The 18678-nt window shown below is 43.4% G+C and overlaps 1 protein-coding gene across 2 annotated transcripts in view; it reads right to left on the bottom strand.

Annotated features, from left to right (window-relative positions):
* Nucleotides 1–11998, bottom strand: part of CACUL1 (CDK2 associated cullin domain 1) — a 43650-nt gene extending 31652 nt beyond the window's left edge. For both annotated transcript variants that reach the window (XM_059476738.1, XM_059476739.1), the window contains exons 1-3: nt 11607–11998; nt 5510–5636; nt 1239–1341 (exon numbers count right to left, since the gene is read on the bottom strand). In XM_059476738.1, the coding sequence (XP_059332721.1) occupies nt 1239–1341; nt 5510–5636; nt 11607–11868 (492 nt within the window). In that variant the 5' untranslated portion in view covers nt 11869–11998. The remainder of the gene's footprint in view (nt 1–1238; nt 1342–5509; nt 5637–11606) is intronic.
* Between the last annotated feature and the right edge of the window lie 6680 nt (nt 11999–18678).

Raw genomic sequence — 18678 nt, 5'->3', positions numbered from 1 at the left:
AAACTAAAGCCAAGGATTACTATGAGATATATCTATGAGAAGAACTGGCCAAACCTGTATAGCTGAAATGATTCATAGTTCTCACAAACAGAAGAAAAAAGGCTGCACCAGCTCAGCAGAACCAAGGGAAGGCTTTATTTTAAATACTACATTCACCAGCTCCAAGCAATTTTTACAGAACACTGAGGCTGTCACTCCATGAGGAATAAAGAGACCATAAAAGAGAAAAGAAGAAAGAACCTAGCAAATACCATGCCTATTAAATTTCTTGTAAGGAAAGCCACAAGAGGAAAGCAGTGCAACAAAAAGGACATCAGAGAGATCACAGTGCTATATATTTTGGGAATGCACATTTAGCCAGAAATATCTCATGCAGTTAAAGTATTAAGACTGTTTTGAGCTGACCTAAATTAGTTACCAATGTGTTAGAAGCACTGTAGAAGCTGCTGTAGTTTAGGGTTTCTTGGTATCTGGCTTCTCTACCTCATGCACTGCAAATCAGTACAAAACTCAAACATCAGCTATGGAAGTGAAAAAAGCTTCAGGGGAAAAAAAAAAATCAAGCAGTGCTGCTGCTGCTACAACAATGACAATTTCAAGTACATATCTGGAGATTCTAGTCTAAAAAGAATGTTCAACAAGGTACACACATGAAAACAACCATGGATGCACAGGTAAGATGCAGAGAAGGATAGGGGTAGACAAACTGTACATATTAGGACTGCTGTAAACCACTGACATCTACAGATAGGCAAGAAAAACGCAGAATAAGCTGTAACAGAGCTCTGTATGCATTAACTCTTAACTTATACTTCACAATCTATATTTAATTCACTTAGATTTTTTCCTTTAGATTTTCCCTTTTGTGCTGCTTTTGGTTGCACAAGAACCATAAACAGTTCATACACATTTACACAGGAATGGCAGACATTTATCACATGTGCTCAAATCACTTTGACTGAGGTATTTACATCCCAGATGATACTTAAGATTTCCCATTCTCCATTTTTTCATTCTATATCATATATTTAGGTTTAGCCAGTGCTCTCCACGTGGTTGAGATCTCCAAGGTCTGGTAGTGCCAAAGCTTTGGATCTAGTAGTTGGTTTTCAGTTGACAATTTTGTAACTTAATGTAAATCAGTCATAATAACAATCCCCTCCATGGGCCACCTACATACTGCTCTGATAAAATCACAGATCCCAGGAAAGAGAGAAGTAGATTGTGCAGTTTCTTACCTGCAGCTCCTTTGAGACTCTCTCTAAGTGGTTAGTTATCTTTTTTATTAGGTCACTATACATCTGTTCCGAATGCTGCTGGCATACACACTTATACACACAACTGCAGAAACAAATATAGGAACAAACAATGAACTTACAACAGTTTGCAATGAAAGGTAACACCAAAACATTTTGTTCAAGTTTTAATTTAGAGGATTATAGAGTTAATTGAATGATTGTGGAACTTTTAAATACAGTTCTAAGGTTGGAATGAGCTCCAGCAGGCTCTTGGGGCTCCCTGGAGGCTCCAGGGTGTCCATCCCATTCCCCCTCCCCAACTTCATTTTAACTTACAATGAGTTCTCTTACAGGGCACTTCCAAACAGCCAGGACATTTCTGTCAACAGCACACTCCTACTTCTGCTTTTGTCTCTCCTTTGTGAATAAAGTCTCCATTAAAATAAGCAGGTTTAACAATTCTGTGAATATTCTAGGGCAAAACCCTCACTAAAAGAAGGGGAATGCTGACAAGTATCATAGAAGTAGCATGAAAACCATGGTAAGTGTTAAAAAGAAATGGCAAAAGTTCTACAGTTACAGACCCAACCAGGCTTCTCCATTCTTTCTTCATTTCTTTCTTAAATTCTAAGAAAATTCTACAATTTCATAATGAAGAAAGGTGCAGAAGAAGGACTATAAAACTAATTCTGCATTCTATGGCTTTGCTGTGTTATGTCTGGTCTTCAGTACCACCTTTGATTCCTAAGAACACTTTATTGCTTTCATATTGCAATATAACATCTGCAAAACAAGGCTATTCATTGAAGATATATTTACACAAGTTGTAAAAGAAATACATTTATTATTTTCAGCAAGATGTTATCGGAGTAGTCCTCACTGTCAGGACTAACACCAACATTCATCTGTACCAAGCAGCTTTTACTCCTCAGTCAGCATTTCAAAATGTGTCTGCCAAATGCAAGAGACCCAAGGAGACTTCACCTGCTACCCTGGGCAAGTCACATTTCTGTTCTGTTCTGCTCCCCTCTCCGCTCCTCTGCACCAAGAACAAGCAATTTAGGCAGAGACTGCTCTTAGGACATGTGCAAACAAATGATTTCCAGGAAGGTCCTGACCCCAGCCTTGAATTCTGCAGATTTTAAAGGGCCCCAAAAGCCAAAATAGGGCTATGGGACAGTTACACTGTATCTCTGTAGGGGAACTATGGCTCTCCAATTCTCTACTGACAAGGTGGCACAAAAACAGGCAAACTACAAAGATGGCAAAAGTCTGCTTATTTGGTGAACTATGTTATTTGTTAAAACCCAAAAGACAACCTACACTTGTCATATTATTATATTTTAAAAATACTGAGCATCTCTAGTTTGCAATTATTTATATGTTATCAGTCAAGATCATTCCTTTTCTTTCGTATCAAGTCTACCAATAGCAGATCCTTTATTGAAACAAGCAACTGCAAAAGATATTTTGGTATAATGTTTTTAGCTAAGAGCACAAATATCAGTTTGGTTTGGATCAAAGACAGAAACACTGATAAGAAAAGTGAGATTGATTTTTGTGATCTCTTACAAAATCAGCCAGCTGGGTAACTCCAGCAGATGGCCACACATTTGTTTGCTGCACAGCTAACCAGTACACAGCCACTTCCACAAGCTGACTGCTTTATTTGTATGCAACTAAAATGATATTTAAAGAACACTTCTCCTTAGTGTTACACACACTATTGCTGCCTCTATTTCTGCAACTTGTTCAGTAGTCAAACACCAGTCTTCCCATGTACACACAGGGTGTGTTTCATTTGATTTGAACACTTCTACTTAGAGGTTCCTTTTCCTTCTGAGATCCTGTTTTCAGTTCCTGATTGTGGGCTAATTCTGTGAATCATCCTTGCCCTGATGTTACCCAAAAGTCTCAAGCTTGTTAGTTCTTTAACATAACCAAACCTTAGGAAAAGGAAATCCCAAATGAACTTTAAGAGGGCAAGCAGTGGATGAATATCCAAGCTCTCCTGAGGAACAGAAAACTGCACTGCACCTGGGAGGCAGTGGAGGCTTCCAGAAATACAACTTAGCTGCTCATGTTTTCCTCATCTCAAACCTTCCTTCACACCTCTCTGCCAATTTATCCAACCCTTTTATGAGTGGAAGTGACAATGCACAGGCAGGCTTTGGACTCAGTTGAAAACAGACACTAATGCCTTAGAGACAAAGTGCTCCATGGTAAGTATCTGCATACACACCTTGGAATTTATCTCCCAGCTCTCACTGCTGGGGAGTAAACACCTACAGCAATCACTGACCATGTCAAATACAGGAAATACCCAAATATTTGGGGATCTAATAATGTATTTGAGTTTGCATTATGGAAAGCTTGATTCCTTTAGTCAGCACAAAGATGACCAAGAATACTACTGGATTTTATGTCAGTTTTGTTGTAAAGAAAAAATATATACATGTAGCTGTTTGAACCACTTCAAGAAACATTCCACTTTTCAGACAAAAGAACTGGCTTAGAAACAGAGAAGATCTATACTCCAAGTCTGCTACAGATTCTCAAAAATACTCCAAGCAAGCATCCTTATTAAATTCAATTATTTTTAAATATCAATTATCCTTCCCTTGTCAATCTATCTTGTCTAGATTCTCAATCAAAGGAACAGTCTAAAAATATTTAAAAAAACACCAAAATCAATCTCCTGGTTGGAAGAGGCTGTGGCAGAGTAATTACAACCCCAGACATAATTTTTAAAGGAAAACTGACACACCAGCTTTACCATTAACACTAAACTATGGAAAATCTTTAGCTTTGGTAATAATAAAATATATCCAACAGATATCCATGCATCATTACAGTCCTGCACCAAGTGCCTCAGATGTAAAGGGGGGTTATCCAGGAGAAACTCAAAACCCAGTATTCCTTCAGTAAATAAAACTTTTGAGGAGTAGAAAGATGACAAGGATGAAGTCCAGTTATCTGCAAACCATAACTAGGTATAATTAAACAATTAACTTTGCACACCTACTCATGATCAGAGATCACTTTTGAGAGATCTCTTACTGCAGACTGTTTGCACATTGGGGATTTCAAGCTGGGAAAGGATTCTGATTACTTACACTAAAGCTGGCTCTCTTAATTCAAACAGCCATCTCAATTATTTATACACATGATGATTGATCTCTGAGTCCTGATCAAAGCAGTTCCAAAAGTTTACAGGGGAAAGAAGAAGTTTCTTGAGTTTTCAATGTGAACTAAGGGGCAAAACTGAACAGTTGCCTTAATCCAAAGTTTTAAACTGCAGAGTGGCTAAAAGGAAGTGGCCATGAGATAACAGAGCTGAAAGTCTCTAAAACCAGCCATCAGTGACTGGCAGCATTATTCCACACAGGGCAACACTCTGGTGAAGAAAAGCAAGACAGCAGTGGCACAGCTGTGCAAGGGCCAGGGGTTTTACTGATTTACTCCTGGGCAGTAAATCCAGAGCAGTCACCCCTTGCCATCCTGTTCACCAACACCCTGAATATCTGCCACCTACAGACAAGCATCTCCATTTCAGTTCATCTCTTAAGGAACTGCCAGGTCTCCAGAGCATTTAGCACTTTGGTTTGGAGCAGCAGTGTGATGGGGAAGGAAACTCTCCACCATCCCCAGCACTGAGCACTGGTTTAGCCTGAAGGCAGTTCTGCTGTGTGATTAGATCCCTTTCAAACCAAACTGCAGCTCCAAGACAGCCCAAGCTTCTCCAGACAAGAATGGAGATCCAAAGGAGTGTCCTTCAAACTGCCTGGCACCTGGCAAGGGGAGAACACACCAAAACACCTGAGGCAAAACACACAAATGTCAATTTACATCAAAGGACCTTGGCACCAGGTGCCTCTATTTCCTTCTGCACATCAACCACACCAAATTGGTTCCTATTAGCTACCATAAAGAAGCTTTTTGATACATTAAATCAACTGCTCACCATGCCAATTTTTTTGGAGAAAAGGATGTTGAGTCTTTACTACATTTCCTAGGACATTATACTAAGCAACTGTGATGGGGTTTAGTTTAATGTTAGTGTTTTCAGCATTTTAATTCTTTAGCATTTATTCCTATTAACATGGAGATAGATATCTATTATTCACTCTAACCATTTAAACAGTACTGTATTTCATATAACTTTCCAATTTGTCTCCCCAAAATATGACATATGCATAAACAACAAAATCAAATAAACATTTCCTTTTAAAGACAAAATAAGTTATGCAGCATTTAAAGTATTTCCTTACCTGTATATTTGTTCATAGGAGATAGGGATGTAGTCACCAGGACTCTGAGTTAAAAGCTGATCTATGGCACTGTCCAACTTTGGCCAATATGTGCTCTTATAGTCTTCAATTGTTATAACATTCATTACTGCAAGAAAAAGACAAGAATAGATGTAGTAACTTCACCTAAAAGCCCAGAAACAAATGAACACTCTGTGATTTCAGATCACACCAAGATCATGGCCAAAAAACCTGGGAACACCTCACTTCCACCAAAACAACCTCATCTAAAACTAAAGCCCAGACTTGAATTTGTACCTCTGTATTTACAAAAATAAAATCAGAAAACCTGCCAAATCAGTGCTTTGCTATTTCCTTGGGGCCTAAGTAACATGGAAAAGCAAACTCCTGGGAGTTGTAACATGAAAATATAATAATAAAAAATTATAAAAAGATTAGTTCAGACTAATAAATTATGAAACTTTGTGGCAGTTCAGAACCAATCATTAACCTGGCATCTTCACATTCATGAGGACAAGCTCTGGCCAAGACTGGTAGGTTTTGAATATTCCTTCCCAGGAGATGTATTAATTTCACAAGTCCCAGGTGGGACCAGCAGCTTCCTTGGTCTAAAAGATGATGCAATTCCTTCTGCCTTCAAGTGCAGTTAGGCTTCCAGGCAACTTTTCTGAATCTGCATTACAGTTCCCCCCTAGCAGGGACAATTACTGCAGATAAAGATCACCGGAGGGAAGAACAGGAGGTGTTTAAATTAGGGTTCCCACTGCTCCCTGACCTTCCTCCTGAGCTTCCCAACTGCCCCTCCTGCACCAGTGACTCAGGGCACCCTCCCAGCCACGGGAGGGTTTGGATTTCTCTCTTTTCAGGGAGGATTTCTGAACCATCCACTCGTGGCTCAGTTCCCACAGGTTCACACCCTCCCTTCAGGGCCTTACTTGCAGCACTTGCTCACTGCCTTGTCACACCACCACAGCTTCACAGCACCCACTCAAAAAGCCCTCAGCAACCACCAGCACCTCAGTCAAATCTGATTTGAATCCAAGCAATGAAATCAAAGCAAATCTATCGAAACAAAAATGGATCAAAACTATCCAGCCTAGGAAATCTAGAATAACTTCTTCATTTGAACTCCACTAAATGGAACAGAGAATAAAGATACTTCTCACCCCACACAGACCATTTTAGACACAACGCTGGAAAGAAATATTTTGGTTAGCAATGAATTTTAAATATGCATTTAAATGTAGATTCACTGATGAGTTTGAGAAGCAATATTTTTGAAAGGTATTTTCAAAGGGATTGAAAGGAGCTGAGTGAGTGAGTCACTTCTGGCAGCATTATAAGGAACAACTGTAAGGAAATTGGCAAAACAGTTATGAGTATCATGAGGAAAATAAAAGATTGTAAAGTGAACATGGAATAGAGAGAGGTGTGAGACAAGGAGGTGTTGGAACTCTAACTGTAGGAGCAAGTATTACAGATTTGTGTGCCATGTTAGGGTATTTCAGCCAGAAACTCTGCTTAGAGGAGGATGTTAGTGCAGCACTCCTGCTCCTCTTCATCCAGCTGCAGCCATTGGTGCCCTCTTGTTTCACAGCTGTTACAGAATCAGATCTAGTTATCCCAGAATCACTTCTAGTTATCCCAGAATCAGTTCTAGTTATCCCAAAAGTGTCTGAGCAGTGACCAGGTCCCCTCTACCTGGGCTGCAGGACACTGCCCCAGGAGCCCAGGCTGCAATCTGAAAGGCCATCACTGCTTGCCAACGAGAGAGCCGAGGTCACAGGGCAGCTACACAGCCACCAGGAGTTCAGTTAGCAAGTCCAGCAAGTCAGCTGCCCCAGGAAGGAGCAGCCATGCAGTCAGCAACAGCAGAGCACCTCCCTGGCAGTGAACTCAGCCCCTGTTCCCTGCCCTGCAGCGCCGTGTTGGAGCTCTCATCCCTTACAGAGCCACACTCCAGGCAGGTGTTCTCAGCAGCAGCACCTTTACTATTCCTGTTTATACTCTGCAGCAAAACCTGAGCTTGTTTTACTTTGCTACCCCAAAAAAGATGGGCCTCCACAGAACCACTCTGCTCCACAGAAAATATTAAGCTGAAGTCAGCATAAACATTAGACCAAGTCTTGCTTTTAAGATTTCAATGTATAATCACACCCACATCTGGTTTAACATATTAAATGAGCCCTATTAATTTGAAAGAAAATAGTCAAGTAAGATAATTTTAACAGGCTGTTAAAATAATTTTAACAGTCTGTTGAGATATTAATTTTTTACAATATGGAAAAAGAAAGCAGCAGCAGACAGGAAGGTCTGCCCATTAGACATGCTGCACAGGTAAAGGACAAAACACTTTCACAAAAAGCCCCGTGAGACTTGCACAGAAAAGTCTGCATAGAAAATGTACTGATAATTTCACAGTAACATTCCAGAAAAGCTTCATTCTCATTCAAAAGTCTCTTACAAGTACTATGTAATTTGATTTCCACACTTCAGTTCTGAAACTAAGCCAACCACAATATTTACATAGCTAAAAGTCCAAGACTACAAACAGAACAATCACTATTTTTATTCTTCTAATCCAGTAAACAAAGTACTTTAAAATTTTAATAACTATCACAAGTTAGTAAGGTCCTTTTTCTCCTGGCAGCTCTTACACACACACAAGTGAAGGGTGGCCTGAAGACCCTCCAACTACAAACTCTGCAAGAACAGGGCTGAGACCAGCAAGGAAGGAATCAGACCCTTAGCAAGGAAAGACAGATTGCCCTTTAATTTTTTATTTTTCTCTCTTTTTAGGATGTCATGCTTAAATGCTTATCCTTACATTATGTGTCCAAGATTTAAAAGAATTTGCCCAAGAGCTTCCATCCCCAAACTGCAATTTAGTTGGTTTCTGGGAAGTGACAGTGATATTTTGTAAGAAAGCATGCTAGAATGCTGGATTTTATCCAACCCCAGCAAGGCTGGGGGTGGGGCTGGGAGACAAATCAGTCCGACAGAATCGAAAGAAGTCAGTATTTTCCAGAGAATTCAGCATTTTCTAGAAAATTATTAAAGACTTCACAAGTAAATCTTGAGCAACAACTGCTGCTTTTCCATACAAAAAAAAAGTTCAAAAGGAAAGCTTTAGGTGAAATGCAGCAGTGAAACTATTTCATTAAAAAACAATATGCATGAGCTATCATAACCTAGATATATCAGTATTATAGTCATAATGGAACTGCTTCAACTACAAAATTCTTTGATATCAACTTCAATGAAAAGAATGGCAAAACCCACTAAGACTAAAAAAAAACACAAAATATAGCCCATCAAGAGTAGGTACACATCCCCCATGAAACTGGTAATAAAACCTTACACACACTCACTTTCTCAAATCTGTAGCTAAAAAGCAAGAGACAGAGCAGGATGGCTGATCCAACCTACTGCCAAGAATGCAGACAGCACTCTGACAATTATCTGTCATTTATTCTGGCAATAAAAAGAAAGCAACTAAGCATCTTCCAGAAGCTGCATTTCATCTCAGCAAGTGAGATACATGAAACTTTACTGCTCAATTAGCAGTGCACCCTACAATGCTCAGTATTTTGCTGAAGTGCACAAACTCTTCAGGCAGCTGTCCAAGAGTCATGTACAGACTGTGGCCCTGTGCTTTCCTGTTTCTCAGCCCCCACGTGCATGTTTTCACAAGAGATTTTGCTCTGCCCCCCTGCCTGACACATCCCAGCACACATTAGCAAGTTTATGAGTTTGCCCCGTGGTTGGCTTCCAATTCTATTCTATTTTTATAACCTGTTTCTCAGCCTGCATGAAGGCTGGTTAGTAACAGTAACTTTTCCTCCATCAGACCATGTGCCCACACAGCCATGCACACACACTGCACTGAGCAAGGTTATGCAACAGGGAAGGCAGCAGACCCAGTGGATGTGCCAGTGCACACAGCCACATGTGCCTGTCCCAGCAACATTTATAACCACCCCTCCTTGAAAAGGAGAAAAGAAACAAAATGGAAACTCTTCATTGCTCACCTCAATCAGGTTATGCTGTAATTTAAAGCTGATCAACTGTAAATATTTAGTTTTAATTTTACTATAACACAGAAGTTTTTCTTAAGTTGCTTTAAAGTACAAGAAAGGCTACCAAAAAAAAAAAACTATTAAATTAACTATGCACTAATCCACTTTTAGCTCTCACTCTCACCAAAATCTCAAGGTAGGAGAACTGGATTTAGCCTCTTTGAAGGACAGGAAGGATACTCTGTCCAGGACAGCCTCTGCATCAGGAAGCAAGGCAGGAGCTGTTGTTCATCCAGCTGCCTCATGCAGCAGAGAACAGACAACTTTTCCATCCAGCTTGGGACTGGCAAACTTCTCCACACATGCTCTGCCATTAGTGGGACAGAGCAGGCAGGAGGGATCCAGCACACACAGATTCCCTCCTAGGAAACACTTATATCCAAAGAGACCCCTCTCCCTTTTTCTATGGGTGAAAATTAAACCAAGGTGATCAAGGGATCCTCTGTCAGAGCCAGGAGAAGAACAGGCAGGAGCCCACCTCAGCTCCTTGAGGTTCTCAGTCAGTCCCACTTCACTGGACTTGTTCTGTTCACTTCCATGTACCACCACAGCTGTCCACTACACAAGGATGTGGAAAAGTGCTAATGAACTTCACTTAGACAATTTTCTGTTTTCCAGGAAAATAATTATTTAAAAAAAGATCAGTAAAACACTACGTTGGGATACCAGTGCTGGAGAAGTGAAAACAAGAACTCCAAAACCACACCCTAAGCAAAATCATGCTCTGCTGCTGCTTCTCCCCCTCAGTCATAAATTGTGGATTAGCTGGAAAATCACCTTCCCACTTGCTGGAAACAGCTTGAAAACCATTTTAACTCTGAAACACAGAGAAAAACTGAGATTCTGAATGTCTGGAGCAGGACTCCAAGAGCCTAGTTTAGCAAGGTCGAACGACATCTCATTTCAGCTGTCTCCAGGGCTTAGAAGCCACCCCAAGGTACCTGGAGACCTGACAAGCAAGGCAGGAAAAGTGCCAGGGAGCTCACAGAGCCTGGGAGTCTTAACTTCAAAGCAGCCAGCCCTGGCCATGTGCCACAAAAGCCAGGCTTACCCAAGAAGCAGGAATCCAGGAGCCTGAACTTTGAGCTTTTGATCACCCCTGGACATGGACAGGTGAGAGAGCACGGGGGAAAGCAGGGAGGACACACAAAGTGCATTTCCCATCTCAATTTTGTCGTGGCAATCACACAGTTGCACTTCCAGGAATGCTTTTAACTACCCAAACCCAAGTTTTCCAACAGTCCATGAGAAAAAAAAAAGGCCTATTTTGCCCAGAAGGGTGACTTTTGGAAAAAAAGTAGAACTGAAATGTACAGCAAAAAATCTTCCATTGCCTAGATCTTAACATAGAAAAAATAGGGAGAAAATGCCATTTTTGTTAGAAGCTACACACAAAGGTCATTTTGGAAATGCCAAGGCCAGGATGGATGGAGCTCTGAACAACCTGGTCTAGAGGAAGGTGTTCTACTCAAGCAGGGGGCTTTGAACAATATGGTCTTTAAGGTCCCTTCCAACCCAAACCATTCTCTGATGTTATCACTCTATTTTTGGGGCTAACTTGGGTAAATTAACCCTTTGCAGACACTCATCCCTTCCGGGACAGCACGATCCTTGCAGGGGCTCTACCCACAGCTGCCAGCAGCAATCCCAAACAGGCTTCCAATTCATCTCTAGCTTTTTCTAGGCTGAGAGGCAAAGTGTATAGGAAAGGTCTGAGCTAAAGGGCTTCAGAACCAGCAGCGGCCCAGAGCCCTGCCCACGCTCACTCTCCCAGCACTACAGCCACAGCCACCGTGACAGCAAAGCAGAAGTTGGGGCGCTGTGCGAGCAAAGGCTGTTTTCGCCTTCCAAGGCGCCTTAACCCGTCTGACCTCGCTTCGAGAGCCTCTCGAGGCGAGCTCCGGGTCTGGGTGGGAACGAGCGGAGCCGCAGAGGGGAGCGGGGCCAGCGGGTTCAGCACAGCGGGTTCAGCACAGCAGCAGGCGGGGCCCCCCCGTGCCCAGGCCCGGCTCACTCACGGAACTTGGAGGTCGAGGCGCTGATGTTGATGGCGGCGATGGCCCCGGCCGCCCCCACCCTGCCGGCGGCAGCCCCCGGCTCGCAGCCCCGCAGCCCCGCTCCGTTGTGCTCGGGCCCCGCGGGGCGCGGCGGCCCGGCCGGCGGCAGCAGCCGCTCGCCGAGCAGGTGCCGCCCGTAACCGCCCGCGCCCCAGTTGTTGTGGTTCTGGTCGTCCATCATGGCCTCGCCGCCGCCTTCCTCTTCCATGCTCTCCTCCTCCATGGCGGGCGCCTGGCTGCGGGAGCGGGGCGGGATCAGCGCCCGCCGCCCATCGCCGCCGCCTCAGGCCCGGCGGGGCTCGGCGGGCTCGGCCCGGGCCCCAGCCCAGCTCCGGCCGCGCCGCGCGACACTTCGCGCCGGGCGGAAGGCGGCAGCCGCGCCGGGCGGCACCGCCGCGGGGCATGCTGGGGGATGTAGTCCTGCGGGGCGGAGCGACTGCCGGGGCGCGGAAAGAGGCGCGGCCGGCTCGGAGTCCGTCCCCGGCCGCGCCCGCAGTTCGCTCTTCGCGGTTCCCCGAGGGCAGGGAGGGTTCGTCTGCAGCGGGGAGGCTCCGGCAGGGCCCGCGCTGAGAGCGGGCCCCGTGCCCACAGCGCCTCCTGGCGGGAGCGCGGCGGCCGTGAGGGGCCCGCTCAGGAAAAGGGACGGAGCGCAGTCGGGATGTCGCTTGTCACCCTGTCCCCGCTCCTCGGCACCACCGCCACCCTGCGAGGTGTCCCTGCCCATGAGGGGCTTGGAAACAAACCATCCTTAAAGTCCCTTCCAGCCCAGCCTGTTCCTGTGAAGTTCCTGCACAGCACTGCTCCCTTCCATTCTCCTGTTAGTAAGGGGAATACCTGCACAAATAACGTATAAACCCGTTCGTCTTGCAATAAACAATATAACAATTAAAAAGTATTTTTTATTATGCTCTTCGCCAAAACTGTAGTTATAGGACAAGGAGTAAGGATAAAAATTGAAAGAGGGAAAATTTAGGTCAGATATTAGGAAGAAATTCATTACTGTGAGTGTGGTGAGACACTGGAACAGGTTGCCCAGTGAAGTCATGGATTCCCCATCCCTGGCAGTGTCCAGGGACACTTTGGAAGATCCTTGAGCAGCCTGGTCTAGCAGATGTCCCTGTCCCTGGCACTATGGTTGGGACTAGATGGTCCTTAAGGTCCCTCCCAACCCCTTCACATTCCATGATCCTGTGATAATATTGCCTACTTGCCTTCAAATACACTTACTTTAAGTTTTATTTTCATTTTCACCTGGGCACCGTGATGGAAGAATGGAAATGAGCAGTGGACTTTTACTGAAAATAGATTCCCACTGTGTGGGGTTTTGATCTTGCTTGGCAAACAAAACAAAAACTAAGTGAAAAATGTAGATAAAATCAAAGGTGGGCCTTCTTTCCAAAATGTCTCATAAAAAGTGAAAAGCACATCATATTTCTTCCGAGTAGAAACACCAGGTTCTATTTTAGCATGAAACAAAGTTGTTTTGTTTTATAAAAGCAGAAGATGCTGCTGATTTCACAGCAGTGTGGAACCAACTCAAGTTGCTTTGATAAAGGCAGGTGATGAAAACAGTTTGTCCCTACTGCATGGGGTGTACATTTTTGAACTAAGAACATAGTTCTTAGAACATTTTTGAGCTAAGAGTGTTTTCCTTAGATGTAACATCACACCTTGAACATCAATGCTCTGTTCAAACCAGCAGATATTTCTCTCCATTTTCCATCTTGGTAAATCCCAACCAGTCACAATTTGGTCTCAGAGTCCACAAGCTGATTTGGCACATCATACATAGATCTCAGATTACAGCTTCAGCAAATGCACAGGCCTGCTCTGGCTGCTGGTTTGTTTCTATCCACACCTTTCCCACACCTGGAAAGAAAACAGACAGGACATTTTTGTTCACTCTGCTGCAACCTGTGTTTAGTGACTTGGATGTGCAGGGTGATGCAGGTATCAGTAGAGTCATTTATAATGGATGTTAAACTTGGAAAGCTAAAGCAGCAAACCATTTCCAGCTCAGCTAAGTGAGGATAACCACAATTCTGATAACCACACAGAAAAGTAAATGGAGTTTGCATATCTTCACTGCTTCGAGGAAGGCATGTTTGTGTTCTCAGCCCTCAGAGCAACTTCACTGTAGCCTCCCACTCATCTGCTCTTGCTGATCTCAGGAGTGGGGCTCTGATTGCTTGCCAGTGTTTAAAAACATCACGAGCTGAGGAGGAATCAGAAACTTACTCTTATCAGTAGAGTTTTATCTTTGTTTTACTCATTTCAAAAGTGCTTATCCTAACATTTAAGAGCAGTGGACAAACACAGCATTTTTCAGTTCTAGAATTACTGCTTTTCATGTTCGGTTCTAAAATGTCTTCTTTTCTCTTTCATACTCTCTCACTGCCTGCACCTATTTCTGCAGCCATCTCTGTAATTTACTGAACAGCTGAGGTTTGGTTTGTTTTGGTTTGGGTTGGGTTGGTTTGGGTTGATTTGGGTGGGTTTGGGTTGAATTGGTTTGGGTTGGGTTGGATTGGTTTGGTTTGAGTTGGGTTGGGTTGGGTTGTTTTGGTTTGGTTTGGTTTGGGTCAGGTTGGTTTGGTTTGGGTTGGGTTGGTTTGGGTCGGGTTGGTTTGGTTTGGGTTGGGTTGGTTTGGGTCGGGTTGGTTTGGTTTGGTTTGGTTTGGTTTGGTTTGGTTTGGTTTGGTTCAGTTTGGGTTGGTTTGGTTTGTTTTAGTTTGGTTTGTTTTAGTTTGGTTTGGTTTGCTGGCTGAGGGTTTTTGCCACAATCTTTAAAGGTACTTTGCCCTTCTAATTCCCTCTCACAACGTTCCATTCACTGTGACTACACTCACTGCACTTCCTTGTGGCAGGAATCCAGGAAAGCTTAGGAAATACTTCACTGCCTTGTGCAAGCAGGCAGCTCATCTTACCAACCAAACAAGAAGCCCTTTCTTGCCTCCCATAAGGCAAAGAACAAGCTGCAACAGCCATCCATGGCTCTCACACTATTCCAAACACGCCTGCACGCTGATAAAGGCACTATCAAAGGGCTCATCACTGCAGCAGCACTTGTTTTTGCACAGAGACTTCTCTGCACCGCTTCCTTTTTTCCTCGTCAGCATGTGAAAATTCTACTCAGGCTTTAAATACTGCCTTGGCAAAGTTAGGGTTCTGAAATACCATAACTATAATTATTTTCGCTGTTAGCTGAGAATACCACATAAAAATTCAGTTCTGACAAGACCTGAGGATCCTCACGTCTCTGTAACATCCCCAGAGACTTGAGGCTTGTCTCTATTGTAACGAGCTCGTCAGTAGACTGCAGCAATTTTGATGACAAAGTAACATGCAGATGTCACACTTTCATTTCAGTCTCCAGGATCTGCATGTAATTACCCAGACAAGTATCACAAGTGGTTCTTACATCTTCATCATATCTTTTTTCTCTTTTTTTTTTAATTTTTTTTTTTTTCTGGCTCACAACTTCTGATAACCAGGTCACAGCCACAAGCTTTGCTACAAATTTAAATTTCCTAACCTGTACCTGTCCATGGAAAGTGTGAGGCATTAAAGAAATATTTTCTACACAGAACTTCACAGAAATGAGACTACAAGGAAGCTTTTCCTTCCAGGTTCTCAGAAGCAGACTGGGACACTTGCTGGATGTTTCCTCTTGTGTAATTTTATGAACATTTGTATCAATCAGAGAAGGGAATTTTGTTTTTCTCATCGATTTGTGTTTATAAAGCAGAATTATTAGGTAGCCCAGAAGAGCTGTTTCTGCACTCTGTGTCCCAGCTGGGTATATATAGGTAGCAGTTAAATGATATATAGGTAGCAGTTAAATGATATATGAGGCATGTTGGGAAAAGATGTGTGTGTTTTGGTTTATTTCCTGCTACTGGTAATAAACATTATGACATGGATACAATTCTTATTTCAAAAGACATTTCTTCCTGATTTCCCAAGCACCAATCCCACTGCAGTCAGTAGGAAAGCTTTCATTGATTTCAATGGGTTTTCAATCAAGCCCTAACACAGCGTGCAAAATGCTTTTCAGATTTATAGCTCTGGTTCTGAAAACCAAATTAAAAAAAAAGAAAATAATTCCAACCAGAAAGAAAAATTATCACTAGGCAGAGCCCTAAATAGCAATGTGTCAGGAAGAGCATACAACACAGCTCTTTCAATGCTTAATAAGACAGCCCCTTGCTGAGTGCTGGCAGAGAGCAGATAAACCTACAAGGAAGTTTAGGTGCTCGTTATTTTTGAGACATATTTTGACAACTGATGATTTTCTCAGGCACAGGGGACTGAAAGTCCCATGGCAGACTGGCAATTTGTGACATACCTCTTTCAACAGCAACTCCCACTTTGGGCAAGCTGATCAGTGTAAAGTTTTCCTGAAAATGTGCCAGTTATGGGATGGAGAGACCATCCTTAGTGTTTCTTGCCTACATGTAATTTGTGAACACTGGCTACATACAGTCTCTATTTTCATGATGTCTCAGTTGGTCTCTGCCTAAGCAGGGGGAAAAAATGGAAAAACACAGTTTATATGATAAGTCTTTGGGAAGTAAAGGTTGTTAACATGTTTGACCAGCACTATCAATTTCTGAGCTCGATGGAAAGTGTCAGAGCACAAGCAGAAATCACCTGCCTGAAGAGAAATAATCCTTGCCATCTTCCACAGGCAAAAAATCTATTGTGAACAAAGGAAATTCCAGCTAATTCCCGCCAAGACAGCAGGAGTGTGCTCATGCCAGGTGCCAGCAGAGTGCCTTTGGTGGAGAAGAGAAGCACACAGCCAGGGAGCAGCCAGGGAACAGCAGGGAACAGCAGGGTAGATGTGAGCTCTGATCAAGGCCGAACACAGGTACTCCAGGGATGTCTGTCCTTTCCCTGTGCTGTCCCACACAGCTGCTTTGCAGGGCAGAACATAAATACAGAGTCAAATCAGATCATATTCTCCTGAGATGAGCTAAAGGGTCACTCCATGGTCTGCTCCTGGTACCCTGGGTGCAAAAACTCAGCTTGATAATTTGCACTTGGGCTATATGGGATAGTTTTAAATAAGGCTCAAGTACGTCCCTGCTTCTGTCCTTCAGCTGTATTCCTGCTTCTCAGCCTTACAAAGAGGATAGGACTCAGAGCTGTGTGAAAATGTTTAAAATGAAAATGTATATTCAAACCAGCTCTCCTCTCTCTGTCTGAGTTCTCTCACCAGCAAGATATTAAGAGCACAATGACTACAGGAGAATGTGCACTGAAATTTTTCCAGTTTCCCCACTAGTGGTCCCATTCCCTGCACCATCTGTGCCTGGTGTGAGGGCCCTGAGTACACTAATTTACCCTAATTTACAAGACCAGCCTCTCTTAGATTCCCATAAAACCAGTGTCCTGTTTAAGCTCCGAGCTTAAGGTTCACTCCATACCTGCCCTATGCTGTGTATGCCCTGTCACCTTTCTCTGCCAAGTCCAGACATGTTCCTCCCTCATAAATTATTTAACAGGATTATCTCAAGGTCTCTGTCACCGAGTTCCTGCATATGAGAAGAGCTCAGTGTTTGGCCCATGGGAGCAGAGGACAGGAGAGCCCTGCCCAGCCGTGTCCCCAGGGCACAGCCACCCTCAGCACCTCTGGATGCTCTGTCACATCAGTCAGGCACATAAAGCAGTGTCCTGAGCCCAGCCCCGAGGGCTGGAGAGTGGGAGGTGTGTGTACCCTGTAAAACAGGACTATATTTTGCTCTTGCACCAAGACAAAGCACAATTCTTTTAGTGTAATTGCACTACAAGCACATTTGTGTTAATCCTTCTAACTACAGGCATGACCAGACTATTCTGTCCCATAAGCCAATATCAAAGGGTCTTGCGTTAAATAATAAAATATATTGCCTGCTATTCATTAATGATCTCATTTTGGCTGTTTTCTGGGCCTTTGGTCAGCCAGTCTCATTTATCGACAAGGGCAGCAAGGCTGGTGAGGGGCTGGGAACACAAACCCTGAGAGGAGCCCCTGAGGGAGCTGGGGCTGCTCAGCCTGGAGAAAAGGAGACTCAGGGCTGCCCCCATCACTCTCACAGCTCCTGGAAGGTGCCTGTGCTCAGCTGGGGCTGGGCTCTGTCTGCAGCAGCACTGACACAACCAGAGCACACAGCCTCAAGGGAAACATAGGCTGGATAGCAGGGAAAAGATTTCACAGCAAGGGGATAAAGTTCTGGAATGGAGTCCCCATCCCTGGGTGTGTTTAACAAAGCCTGGATGTGGCACTGGGGGCCAGGGTTGAGTTGAGGGGTTGGGGCTGGGTTGGACTCAATGATCTTGAAGGTCCCTTCCAACCCAGAAATTCTGTGATTCTGTGAATTCTGTGAATCTGGATGACACTGAGTCAGTGCAAGCAACAGAAAGGACTCTGAAAATGTGCTCAGTGCTGTTTCCCAGCCTGGCATTAGCTCCCCACAGCCGGCACCACAGGAATGGGAAGGTCATCCAGCATACGGGTACATCCAGCAACAGGCAGCATTTGGAAATAAACACAAAAGCTTCAGCTTTATTAATGCAAAGGGAAGAAGCAAAACAGCATGTAAATTTTCTGCTGTTTCATCATGTTTTCTCATCTGACTTGCTCCATTATCTCCCAATAATCTTCTACTGAGCCTCTGCCTCCACTCGGGTGTGCAATCTCTTGCAAGATCTCTAAAAGCGACCCATTTATCAAAAGCAAAAAGCAAACTCTAGACTTCCCAGTGTAGATTTTGTTTATTTTGTCATTAAGCATTTAATTTCTTTCTCAGAATGTATTCAGAGAGTATGTGAGAGTCTGTGAAAACTTTGGTTCCAGTAAAATAAGGTGCATTAGTGCATGCATTAAGTCATTAAGTGACATTTTCAGACAATCTCACAAAGTTTTTGAGCTTTAATCTTAAACTCTTTTTTTCCTTTCCAGTTTTTTTCGCTGAGAATGCAAATATAAGGATGTGTTGGGTAAAAAAGCACGAGAACTGTGGTCATTTGAAAAAAAGAAAAATATTTT

The sequence above is a fragment of the Ammospiza nelsoni genome, chromosome 8, assembly GCF_027579445.1.
Source record: "Ammospiza nelsoni isolate bAmmNel1 chromosome 8, bAmmNel1.pri, whole genome shotgun sequence".
NCBI classification, from domain to species: Eukaryota; Metazoa; Chordata; class Aves; order Passeriformes; family Passerellidae; genus Ammospiza; species Ammospiza nelsoni.
This window is presented reverse-complemented; position numbering and strand designations above follow the sequence as displayed.